Source organism: Panicum virgatum, chromosome 9N (genome assembly GCF_016808335.1).
Source record: "Panicum virgatum strain AP13 chromosome 9N, P.virgatum_v5, whole genome shotgun sequence".
Classification (NCBI taxonomy): Eukaryota; Viridiplantae; Streptophyta; class Magnoliopsida; order Poales; family Poaceae; genus Panicum; species Panicum virgatum.
In genome coordinates, this window is record NC_053153.1 from 58,337,894 (window position 1) to 58,351,370 (window position 13,477).

At 48.6% G+C, this 13,477-nt stretch overlaps 1 protein-coding gene across 1 annotated transcript; it reads right to left on the minus strand.

Annotated features, from left to right (window-relative positions):
- Positions 1–1,382: 1,382 nt before the first annotated feature.
- On the minus strand, positions 1,383–4,943 carry LOC120691080 (cytochrome P450 87A3-like). The gene is made up of 9 exons (XM_039974043.1): positions 4,519–4,943; positions 3,470–3,794; positions 3,228–3,377; positions 2,803–3,057; positions 2,630–2,719; positions 2,412–2,490; positions 2,113–2,219; positions 1,834–1,964; positions 1,383–1,688 (listed from the first exon to the last, which is right to left on the minus strand). The coding sequence occupies exons 1-9, from the start codon at positions 4,791–4,793 to the stop codon at positions 1,598–1,600; spliced, it is 1,503 nt and encodes a 500-aa protein (XP_039829977.1). The 5' UTR covers positions 4,794–4,943; the 3' UTR covers positions 1,383–1,597.
- Positions 4,944–13,477: the final 8,534 nt, after the last annotated feature.

Here is a 13,477-nt window from a genome sequence, read left to right on the forward strand (position 1 = left end):
TTGATTAACAGAGGCGGTCATGTGTAACGTGATCGCCTCTGTTAATCGGGGTATTTTCAGTGGCGGTCATACGTAACGTGACCGCCTCAGTTAATGGGCCGAGCCCATTAAAAATCCATACCCAGCCTATCCCTAACCCATCTCTCTCCATCACTCTCCCTCTCTCCGGAACGGCACTGGCGGTGGATCCATCTCTCTCCATCACTCTCACTCTCCCGATTGGCACTGGAGGTAGCGAATTCGGCTGGTGGGGCGCGCGGAGGGCTCAGCAGCGCTCTACGGGGTGCGCCGGCCTTCCCATTCGCGAGCAGCACGGAGATCGCACAGAGAGGCGGCCACGTTCAAGCGGCCTTCCAGGGGCGGCCTCGCGGCGGCGGGCGGCCGGATCCGGCGGCCGTTGGCGCGGCGGGCGGCGGCGCGGCAGGCTGCAGGCGTGCTGTGGTGGCGGCGCTGCGGGCGGCGGCGCGGCAGGCTGCAGGCGGCCTGCAGTGGGCGGCGGCGCTGCAGGCGGCCGGCAGATGGGCTCGACTGGGCCCGTGATGGGTTCGGCAGGCCTTTCGCGGCTTTTTCTTTTTCTTTTATTTTTTTATTTGATTAACTGAGGTGTGCACAAAAACGCCTCTGAAAATGTTGTATTTACACTGACTAGAGCTCTTAGGCGTTTCCGAAAAACTCCTCTAAAAATAAAAAATGCACGCCTCTAAAAATAAAAAATGTAGTAGTGTTTGTTTTCAAATTAACGTGGATACACCTATATGGTTTTTTTTTCAAATTAACGTGGTAATTTCCTAAGAGTCTATGATTTGTATAGACATAGTAGGAATTAATCTGTCCATCTTATGAAATTTACATTTTTTATGAGATGCAATAGGTGGAGTAAGACTTTATTATAGAACTTACATCATCTACATTTGGTGACAAAATCTAGTGCTTCTACTATTGGTCATTTTTAAAGAATATGTAAGCTTGCGTTCAAATATACTTGTTAATATCATTCTTTTTTTATTTTTGAAATATATTCTTTGGTAATGTATACTAATCTCCCTATGCTAAATTCTCATTTTTTGTGAAATGATGTAGTCAATGATTCAAGTCTTATTAGAGCACAAATTAGACATATTGTTTTAGAACTTTTACAACACATTGGCATTTTTGCTAGTTCGTAATATAATTATTCAAGATGTTATTGTCTTGAAATGTAGCACTACAGTTCTTGTTATTTAAAACAGATACTTCTATCAATACTAAAATTTTGTGAGAATCTTCCATCTTAAAGAAAGCTAAAGGTGGGAAAAAGAATATTATAAGGAGAAAACAGAGAGGATTAATAACATAGTAACTAGGTATTAATATCAAAAGGCTCTTTGAGTTTGGGTGTGAAATTGTATCCATCAACTTGCTAGTTTATTTGTAGATCTTAAATAGCGAATATAAGATCATAGTGATGTCTGTCCTCTTAAATAAGATCAGCAAGATCATACAAGCAACACATATCAAGACATCATTTGTTTATGGTACATTATTTGAGTTGATAACACAACTACATGCATAAACAATGAGAAAATTTGCTGAGGTACTGTAGATGCTACAGACAAAATTATTTTTTGCGTTCAAGTTGGATTTGAAATCCATTAGGAAACCCTAGTCCAGGACTTAACACCATGTCCCCACCACTGACCACCTTCAATCTGTTGCAGAAAACAAGACAAAAGATATTAAGTGATGAATGGGTATCTCATTATATTATTCTCTCATCAGTACGCCCCCCTCCCCACCCCCACCCACACACACACACAGCTGCAGAAGATCAGAACTTTTTGCTGAGTACAATACCTATACTTGGTGACCAAGAAGTGGAAGAACATAGTCATTTGAAGCCTTGCAAAGTCTATACCAACACATAACCTCAATCCTGATCCAAAGGCAATGAAGTCCTTGGATCCCCCAACTGGTTCCGAAAGATCCTGCACATCACCTTTCAATATCATTCACGTGTACGTAGACATTCATAACAAGTTCCATGCTAATTTAATCAAGCCTATTTTGCACCGACCGAGAGCACATCCTGGGCCATGTACATCAATAATTACTTGATATATTTTATTTTCTAACCTTCCATCTCCATGGATTGAAGACACTGGGATCCTCATATGTGGTAGGATTCAAATGAACTGCTGGAGGACAGATCATCACTATCCATCCCTCTGGAATAGTGTAACCTTCACGAATACAAAATTTGTTAGCAAATCAACTGGGAATTGAGAAAACAAATGAAACCCCTATTGGAAGAGACAGGGCTTGCATTGGTTACCAAAATAATTTCTTTGAGTAACGGTATAAAACATTTGATGAGAATATATATGATAGTATATATGTTTCCAAGAACTAGGGAGACAGAGTGAACCTACTACCTTTTACTTGCACATCTTGTGTTGCTTTCCTAAACAACACAGGGGCGACGTTGGCTAGCCTTAATGATTCATTTATAACCTAAAACAAGCAAATGAGGTAGGTCATCACATAGAAAACCATCAACATACCAATAATCCTGGCATATTAATTATTTCATAATAATTATACACTCATAGATTGCAAATGGGAGTGGATGCTCTAGTTTATTTCAACTTACATGGGAGGTGAATTTCATGGATTTGTATTCCTCCCAAGTGACTTCTGAGTCCGGATCAGCCCTTCTTTCCCGGATCTGCTGATGCTCCGCCTGCGGTGATTCTTGCTGATTTCAAAATCCAAACTTTGTGTAAACTATTTGCTGGTGCTCATAGACAGTTCCCATTTACTTACCTCTAGTTCTTGCCATGCTTTAGGGTTGTCCGATAGAAACTTGAGTGCTGCAGTTAGTCCAGATGATGTTGTCTCAAAGCTAGCAAAGATCATCAAGAATAGCACATTTAAAGCAAGGTTTTCTGAGAGCGCAGGATTCTGCTTGTTTAACTCGCTGACTATAACGTCAATGAAATCCATCCTTTCCGGTGTTTCTGCCTTCTTTCGTCTCTCGTCAAGCACTTGCTTCAAGGTTTTCATGACATTATTGCGTCCCTACAGTATATATATATCTCTTAATGAGAATTCATAGAAACTTCTAAGGTGGCGATTAATCTAATATAAGGTAATTAACAACAGGAAGGCATTGATGAATTTTGCAAATTAAAATCAGATCCACATCAATCAATCAATAATCCATCAGCACATAATAAATCGGTAGATACCTGCATACATCTGTAGAACGCTGTTCCAGGGATATAAAGTGGAAAGGACAATAGTCCTTGGTTGAACGCATCAAAATTTTTCCACAGATCCCCTGATAAAACCGACGCCTCGTAACCGATCATCCATTTGGCAGCAATACCAAATATCATCTGCACGCAGATAGTAAATAGATGGATATATAAATGCCATGAGAAGAATAGTACTAGTATAGATGAAAATATATCCATGCACGCATACATACACTTGAGAGGGCTGGTTTGAGTTCAACGCTTTGTCTGTCGTGCCAGGAGCTAAGAGTCTTCTCCACGGCACCCTGCATGTCATGGAGCAGCACCAGCCTGAGGTTCTCTGGGCCAAAGACTCGACGAATCATGTTCCTAGTGTTCTTGTGCAGGGACCCATAACATTTGGCGATGTTCTCCTCGCCCAGGAGTCTCATGAACGACTCCGGAAACCATATGTGGAAGGACTTCTCCTCTTGCTGCAGAACGTAGTGGTTGACGTCCGGGTCAAGAGAGACAATCAAGTCCTTACCGACCAAGTTTGTCTTGAAAATAGGACCGTACCTGAAAATTAAAGGGATCACCTTGAATATATCGTTTATTTAGATGTATATATCAGGAGTTAAAAGTTACGTTACTCTATGAAGCTTAAAAGTCGATAGATGAATATTTTGCTTTTTATGCGCATTTATAGGATTATTTCCCTTATTTTATTTCAAGCATCTAAAAGGAGTCTCGTGTGATAAGCTAATGGCAGATTTTTTTTTTTTGATGGTCGACAGGGGGGAAAGGCTCCCCACCACTGCTAATGGCAGATTTAGCAGTGGTTCGACGGGAAAGAACTTCGAATTCAATAGCGGTGGGACCTAGGCTGCTGTAAATAAACTAGCGAAAGGACAGCATTCTTCTCTTCCTGAAGATCAGCTTTTGTGGACAGTTTTCATCTGTGCAGCTCATTATATTTCTGTGTTTTGCTTGGCTCGAACTGAAAACGATGTTCGCTTTGCAAGGTTCGACTGTCACAGTGTGCTCTGTTTGTTTTTTGTTGTGTGACTATTCGATTATTTACAGCATTGGACTACCCTAAGATGTAAAGAAAAATCATAAACTACAGTTGAGAGTTGAGACTGTCATCTCCTCAAAAAAAAAGAAGAAGAAGAAGTGGAGACCGTCGTGTAGCAACTAGCAACACATTGCGAAAAATCTCTGAAAACCTAAACGTACAATAGTGCTCTATATATATCTAGATATAATATGAACCGGAGGGATATAAGGAATTAAATATTACCTCTCCATTCGTCGCTTGAAGAAAGGCAGCAGGTCGAGTGCAGGACTCCGAGCGAAGAACTCGAGTGTTTCTCCAAGGAGTGGTAGTCCCATAGAACCAGGCGGCAGCACCGCCTGCAAGCGCCGTCTACGGTTTATCTGTTTGATGAGATAGTGGACTAACCAAATACATATCAGGGTCACACCCATGACAACAAAAGGCGGAGCCGCCAGCCCCATGTCGTTGATACGACCCTGGATGCTGTGTAACACGCTCACAGATTTATTAAGATCCATTGCACTCTGCTAGTTTTGGTTCTGCAAGTAGCTAGTAGCAGAGACGACTCGCTAAAGAAGCAATGGGCACTGCGCCTTGCTTTGCAAAGCCTATGTGTGCAGTAGACTAGCTAGCAGGTGCATGGCACACCCTCTCTCATCCTTGTGATGCGTCGTCTGATGAATATATAGGAGCAGCGAGAACGAACCAAGATGTCAATCATTGGTCGATATAGGAGTTAACTGAACCAAGACCTTATACTTTTCCATATTCTCAGCTAAGTACATAAATTCTCTCAACGTGATTGAGCATATATATGGGTCCTTAATTAAAAACATTCCTAACTTTAGTCGTCCAAGTTTACGGAAGTTCATATCAACATCAAGATATATACTACATAAATACAATATTACCAAGACACATATTGTTGATTTAGTGGAGCAAATTAAATTAGTTTGATGGTGTGGAATTTGGCGTATTTTTGTATAAATTAAGTCAAAATTAGACAAGTTACAAAAATAGAACATCTTCTACTTGGGAACGGAGACACAGTAACATTAAATAATGTGAAAGTTGTCATGGATACCGCTAGATTGGAGATCTATCACATCGGCATCATCGTCGTGTGACTTTTATATGATGGGCGGCAGTATCACGTGCTAAATAAACAAAGGGAAAATCTCTTTGGAGTTACTAGCTAGCTGCCAGGCGCACTCAGATATCATGGCATGACTGTGCACGAACCAAACCACAGTAATTAATAGGTTGGTTGCTTAAAACATGCATGGATGATTGGAAAACTTACCACCAGAAAACGAAACAGAGCACATCAATCCTTGGATGAAAATAAATGTGTCAACTTGAATTGCACCTGCTCACAATATATTATACTATCTTGGTTCACATGCTTTGTTGAAACGTCAGTATCAGAAAATAAACACTGCTCCAATAATACGTGCCATGAAAATGCAACAGGGAGACATGACATGTGCTCACAGTGAAAGATTCGAAATATTCACTCTGTTTTCAGCTGCCACTGGACATATATACTCTACTTCTGCAAATTGCAGGACCATTGAGTTAATTGTTGGTCGTGCCGCATGGAGGCACACGCGGAGCACGAGGTCGTATCTCGTGCGTTGGTGGCATCGTGTGCTCAGCAACCCAAACCTTTTCTCAAAAACTGAATTCAGTCCACAAGGGTACACGTACATACGCTGGTTAATGAGATGTGGCCTGTGGCCACAGCGGTGAAATCCAGCTAATACATGCAGAGAGGCTCATCTCTGTTCTCTTCTTTTTCTTCTTCCCCTTTCTTCATAGTTCTTTCTCCCAAAAAATAGAGCAGGGGCCGGGCATCCCTCCTAGCCCCTATTTAGATCCGCCCTTGGGTGGCCATAAGACCCTCCACTTCACGATGTGCTAGTGATGTCTAAGATAAACAGAGCTAGTGTTTGCAGCGTGTGGAAAATGGAGCATCGAAGCTATCAGCAAAATCTGGGAACTCATATGAGGTGTGTGTCTCCAGTCTCGTGCCACCGAGGTTGAGAGATACCAGGGATGAGCATGCAAAGACCAACTGAATGAATTGTTTACTCAACTTATCTTATCTTGTCTGTCATCTACATCCCTAAACTCGATCTCAAAATACATCTTCAGAATTCGAGTTAGCGACTATCAGCTGCCTTCTGCTTCAGCTTTAGCCTAGACTGTCATGCTCCCCCAAACAAGAGTTAGAAATTAGGCCTCCTCTGTTGATGAACTCAGGCTTGTTCAAGCTCTTATTCTTCAAGTTAGTTAGCTTGTTAGTTAGCATCTTTGTTAGTTTATCTTCCCAGTTTTGTAGCTGAGCCCAACTAGCCGGGCGCGTCTGTAGTAGTCCGTTCGACGCGTGCGTGTTCACGCGGGAACGCCGGTGCTCGAGTCTCGCGGCACGATGTGGAGTGGTGGATGATGCCATTCGCGGTAGGATCGTGGTGTGCGGTGCGTGCATCGTGGGCGCATGGCCAGAGTCTGTAAAACTTGTTATATATCGTCAAATAGAGTCCAGAAAACGCTGCACATTAGCGACACCAACTCCGTGTGTTCTTGCTGTGTTCCAGAGAGTTCGCGTGAGTCCAGTTCGCGTGTGTTGTTCGGTGGGTCACCAAAGTTGTTCGGTGGATTACCAAAGTTGTTCAGGTGATCGCCGGCGGCATCTAGGCTGTCGAGATCGCCAACAATTGGCATCAGAGTGAGGTTATCGCGTTCTGGGAGTCACAATGGCGTCGCGGACGCTGTCGGGAAGCGGGCGCCGTGTGTCGTTCTCGCCGCCGCCGCGCCGTGCGAGGCATCGCGAGCGAGTCCTCGTCGAACGGCAGGTCGTCAAGGAGATCGGCAACGCGGGGTGGCCGATGCTCACGAAGACCAACTATGCCGCGCAGTCTATGGGAGGCCGTGAACTACAACAACGTCTCCGACCACGAAGACATGACGGCCATGGAGGCCATCTGCAAGACGGCACCAGCTGACATGGTGGTGGTGGTGGTGATGGCGAACCAGTGGCGGAGCCAGGAATTTGCGGCTGGGTATGCCAAGTTTCAAAGCAAATACACAATATAATGGACGATAAGTTATAATGATCATAACAAATCCATAATAGTAACCAAAATTTAAGTTCTAAACATGAATAATTAAACAATATTACAGAACAGTGGTCCGAGAGGGCCACCGGTCAGAGGAGGGCCTTGGACGTCGTTGTCTTGGCCGCCGGTGCCCGGTGGGCTGGTGGCAGGCACCTTCTATTCTTCGCAACTCGCTCTAGCAGGAGAGGACGCAAGCCATGGCCCATGTGGGCGAGGACATGAGGTCGCGAGGCCGTTAGGTCTCCGGTTGCCGATCACCAGAGTGGGGGAGCATCCGAGCGGAGAGCCACCGTCCCGTCGAGCACCGAGCACCGACTGGTCGCGACTCGCATAGCAGAGCGGTACTCCACAGCGTTGAGATCACATGAGGGACGTAAGTTTCTGCATTTCTAGGCTTGGTTCGTGAGCTTTGGTGTATTGAGCCAATGAACCATATTTGACGGTATAAGAGGAACTCCAAGAGACTCTCTATATCTTTCCTCTCATTGCTAGGAATACAGATTTTGATGGAAAAATACCCTACAACAGTTTCTCTAAGTGGTTATCCAAATATAGCCATCCCCTATTCTGTATTTCTTGCTAACTAAAGATAGATAACGAAAATGGCTTTCTAGAGTGTACACAAGATATATAAAAGTTGTAGGAGAGTGAAAACATATAAAAAACAACTTTGATGTAGAAGGCTCTTCAAATGATAATTTAGATAGTGTGTTTTAGAAAGACTCTTGGAGATGCATCTATATATCTTTACTAGTATTTCCTTCCAAATCTTGGGTATGCCAAGGAATACAGGGGCATACCCCTAGCTCCGCCCATGTGGCGAACAAGGAGAGCGCCAAGGCAGCCTGGGACGACATCAAGACGGCGAATCTCAGTGTCTAGCGCGTCTGTAGGGCCAAGGCGCAGACTCTCAGGAGGGAGTTCGACGCCCTCTCTTCAAGGACGGCGAGAGCGTGGACGGGTTCGCCGTGCGCATCAGCACCCTCATCCAGCAGCTGAGGATGCTCGGCGACGACAACTCCGAAACGACGGTCGTGCGTAAGTTCCTGCAGGCCCTTCCCCCATATTTCCACCAGATCACTTTGTCGATCTAGACACTGCTCAATCTGGAGACCCTGTTCGTGGAGGAGCTGGTTGGGCGCTTGAAGGCAGCGGAGGAACGACATGACCTCAGTGGCGGCGGCAACAACATCGCATGGCTCAACATCACAGAGGAGGAGATGGTTGTGCGCGTCTCCAAGAAACTCCAGCTCTCCGGCTGCTCGTCGAACTCCGGCAACCCTGGCTCGAGCGTCTCCGGGGGAGGCCGGGGTGGAAGCCGTGGGCACGGTCGTGGAGGAGGCCGCGGCGCTGGGCGAGGCAGCGGCACCAAGAAGACTGGTGGTGATGCCAGGCGCGAACGCAACGGCGACATCGAAGGAGACGAGTGCCGCTACTGCGGGCACAAAGGGCATTGGGCCCACAAGTGCCGCAAGAAGAAGCGCGACCAAGCCACGCACCTGGCACAAGCCTTGGAGACAGAGGATCCTCTCCTGATGCTTGCCATGGCGGAGGTGAGCCTGGATCCGTCGCAGTGCATGGCGCCATCTGTGGCGAGCGCGTCGACACCAGCGGCATCCACAACCCCCATCCACCTGGAGGAGAGCAGGCTATTCGTGCAACTCAGGGACAGCAGCGAACGGGGTTGCGTTCAGCCTTCTCAGAGCTAGACACGGGCACCACCAACCACATGACGGGGTCGCGTTCAGCCTTCTCGGAGCTGGACACGGGCGTCCAGGGCACCGTGAAGTTCGGGGACGGCTCCATCGTCAACATCCAAGGGCGCGGGATCGTGCTGTTCAAGTGCAAGAACGGTGAACACCAGGTGCTCACCAGGGTGTACCACATCCCGCGCCTCACTGCGAACATCATGAGCTTGGAACAGCTCGACGCAGAGGGGTTCAAGATCCTGATTGAAGATGGCATTCTCAAGGTTTGGGATCTTGCCCAGCGCCTGCTGGTGAGGGTACAGCGCACGACGAACAACCTATACACCCTCTCCCTCGACATCGAGCGGCCGGTGTGCCTCGCAGCGCAGGGGGAGAGCAAGGCGTGGCTCTGGCACTCTAGGTACGGGATATGGCGCGTGGGCTCCCAAGGATTGATCACATTGATCACGTCTGCGAGAGTTGTTTGGCAGGAAAGCATCATCGACAGCCATTTCCCAAGGAGGCCAAGTATCGCACGCGCAACAAGCTGGAGCTGGTCCATGGGGACCTATGTGGGCCGGTGTCACCGGTGACACCAAGCGGGAACAAGATGTTCCTCCTTCTCGTCGATGACTTCAGCCGGTACATGTGGCTCCTACTCCTGCGCACGAAGGATCAGGCGGCGCAGGCCATCATCGACGTCCAGGCCCGTGCGGAGGCGGAGAGCGCCCGGAAGCTGAACACCCTGCGCACGGATCATGGTGGGGAGTTCATCGCCCAAGCCTTCGCCAAGCATTGCGCCCAACAGGGTGTGCAGCGGCACCTCACGGTGCCCTACACGCCGCAGCAAAACGGTGTGGTTGAGAGGCGCAACCAAACCGTGATGGTCATGGCTAGGAGCATGATGAAAGCCAAGTCCTTGCCGGGATGGTTTTGGCGGGAGGCGGTGAACACCGCTGTCTTCATCCTAAACAGGGCACCCACCCAGAGTGTCATTGCCATGACCCTATACGAGGCGTGGCATGGGGTCAAGCCGCCGGTGCACTTCCTCCGCACATTCGGGTGCGTCGCACATGTGAAGAACATGGGTGTTGACGGCCATAATTTCACATTCTAAGCCGTCAACTTCTCAGAAATAATACGAGCCTTACACTATGTTCCATTCATATTCTGTTTATTTCTAACAAGTTCCACGAGTTTTGGATGAGTTTTGATTCTAGGAATAGGTACACCAAAATTGAGCAGAATTGGGCAAAATCCCAGGCCGGGCGGCCTAGGCCGGCCAGCCTGGCACTTCTAGAGACACGGTCCCGGCTTCGAACCAGTGGCAATGTGATACATTCAAGGGGCTCTAAGTCGAGGATTAGGCCTTGGTGCAACTGGAAACACAGAAAGGCTTCAACATCCATCCAAAGGTCCACAAAGCAGCCCAAGAGCACAAGTATTTCAAGAACCCACCTCCCTAGGGATTGTCCAAGAGCAGAGCAAGGCCTCGGCCAAGTCAGAGGCCGAGATGGGCCAGAGGGAGGCCGGCCGGCCTAGCAACTGCAACACCGGCGCAAACCCAACTGCCAACCGCCTCCAGGAAGTGATCAGAGTCGTTGTCCGAAAGGCGGTGGCCACATGGCAGGACCCCCAGGCCGGCCGGCCTAGGGGAGGCCGGCCGGCCCCACTTTGCAGCGTCTCAAGCCCCGGCTTCGCGTGGAAGACAAGCACACCGACCTTACCTGCTTGCAGCTGATGCTACGGGGGATAACTGCCAGTACCGACCTTGGAAGGGCTATAAAAGGAGGCTCCATCCATCACTCATGACACGCACCATTGGAGCTCTTCTCTTCCACTTGTACTTTCTAGAGTAGGTTAGTAGCTTGGGAGTTAGAGTCGAGTCAAGCTTGCTCGGGACTCCGGAGTCGTCGGAAGTCTGGTATAGCTCTTGTATCTTTCTTTTGACTTATTTAATATAAGTTATCTTCTTTACTTTTCCGAGTTCAGCTTTACTTTCCGTAGTCTTTTATTTACTCAAGTCTGAGGTTCAGCTTGAGAACAAAAGTTGTCCTTTAGCTTAGGCTAAGTTATCTCTCTTAGTAATCAGGAACTTATCTTACGGGTTTTCTCGCCCGGACTAGAGTTTCTCAAGTTAGTGCTTTGGGTTGAGGGGGATTTCTCTCGAAGGCCTCAAGAGAAATCCTAACACCGAGTGCAGACATAGTGTCTGACCTTAGTGTTAGCTAGAAAGTGTGTTCCACCCCACGGAACCGTTGTGGTAGTCGGTAGGTGGTGACAGCCCTATCCGTCCTTTGTAGTCCACCACGTTCAGGTGTTTTCATAGCAGTAGTGCAGGTTGCCGTTGGACTCCCCTCTCATCCCTTTCTGAAGTCCTTCCTCTTCCAGCCGCCGAAGTAAGCTCTGCTTTCCCGAGAACTAGTTAGGTGTTTAGTCTGATCTAGAGAGGCTAGCTCGATAGTTCAGAAGTGTATCAGGTGTCTTATCTCGCTCGTTGTCCTCCCAGCTCTACCTCTCTAAGGTTTAGAATCTATGTGTGTCACTCGGTCATTGCCTGGCCATTTATCTTATCCTACCTATCTGGCTTACCCCTGTTTAGTCAGTCGATTGAGCAAGCTAGTACGGTTATCAATCAATTTACAATACTCTTTACCATAGTGCTTCCCTGAAGAAAAATACAATACCCTGGAATACTCCAAGGTGAAATGCTACAGCGGTGATTCTGTGCGCCTGCAGAATATCTATTCTAATCGTGCATAAGAAACGCCAACAATGGGGAAGCATCTCACCAAGCTCGAAGACTGGAGTACTCCCATGGTGTTCGTTGGCTACAAGCCGGGCACCAAGGATATCGTTTCTATAACCCTGCCACTCGCCGTGTTCACATCTCCAGGGATGCCTTGTTTGAGGAAGGCCGGAGCTGGGACTGGCAGGAGGAGAAGGGTGCTGGCCCAAGTGACGACACCGAGCCATTCCACGTTGAGTACATCACCACGGTGACCACGGAGGCCGACGTAGACATGGACTTGAAACCAGGGGAACGCCTCCACCGCAGACCGTGGCATCGAGCATGGCAACGCCACCCGAGCTAGAGTTCGCCACACCGCCCACGGGGACGCCCGACCTTGACGTGAACCACGACATGGAGGCGCCTCTGCGTTTTTGCAAGGTGGAAACATACTCGGGGCTGCACCAACACCTGGCGCAGTCGACAGGGAGCTCGCTGAGGAGCTCATGGTCGCCGTGGGGGATGAGCCGACCAACGTCAACGAGGCCAAGGTAGTGAAGGAGTGGAGAGCTGCCATGCTTGAGGAGATGGACTCCATCATGCACAACAAAACCTGGTCCTTGGTGGACCTGCCTACTGGATACCGAGCCATCGGGTTGAAATGTGTGTACAAGCTCAATCGTGATGAGAAGGGCGACATCATCAAGCACAAGGCCCGTTTGGTTGCGAAGGGGTATGTGCAGCGCCAGGGAATCGACTTTGAGGAGGTGTTCGCACCGGTTGCAAGGTTGGAATCGGTGCGTGTCCTCTTGGCGGTGGCTGCTCACCAGGGCTGGACAGTCCATCATATGGATGTCAAGTCCGTGTTCCTGAATGGGGAACTGGCCGAGGAGGTTTACGTCGCACAACCTCCTGGTTTCATCGCCGCCGGTCATAAGGGCAAGGTTCTGAAGCTGCACAAGGCTCTCTACGGACTGCGACAGGCCCCACGCGCGTGGAACTCCAAGCTCGATGCCAACTTGAACAGCCTCTGCTTTGCCAAGAGCGAGTGCGAACACGGGTTGTACACGTGCAGCTCCGATGGAGGACGCCTGGTGGTGGGCATCTATGTTGATGATCTCATTATCACGGGGGAGGTGAAGGACGACATCATCACATTCAAGTCTGAGATGAAGTCCTTGTTCCGAATGAGTGATCTGGGGACCCTCTCCTACTATCTGGGCATCGAGGTGCAACAAGGGCGGTGCTGCATCGAGCTGTCTCAGGCGGCCTGCGCACACAAGATACTCGACAAGGCAGGCATGGGTGGGTGCAACCCGTGCGCCACGCCGATGGAGGTGCGGCTCAGGCTGAGCAAGCAGGGTACCTCACCGGCGGTCGACACCACCATGTACCACAGTCTGATCGGAAGTCTGCGGTATCTGCTCAACACCAGGCCAGACCTCGCGTTCGCTGTGGGATACTTGAGCCGGTTCATGGAGGATCCGAGGCAGGAGCACATGGCGGTTGTAAAGCACCTGCTTCGGTTCGTTGCTCGAACCATCAACCATGGGCTGACATATGCAGGTGACTGCGTCGACCTCAAGCTCATCGGGTACAGCGACAGTGACATGGTGGGCGACGTCGACGACCGCAAGAGCACGACGGAGGTTGTCTTCTTC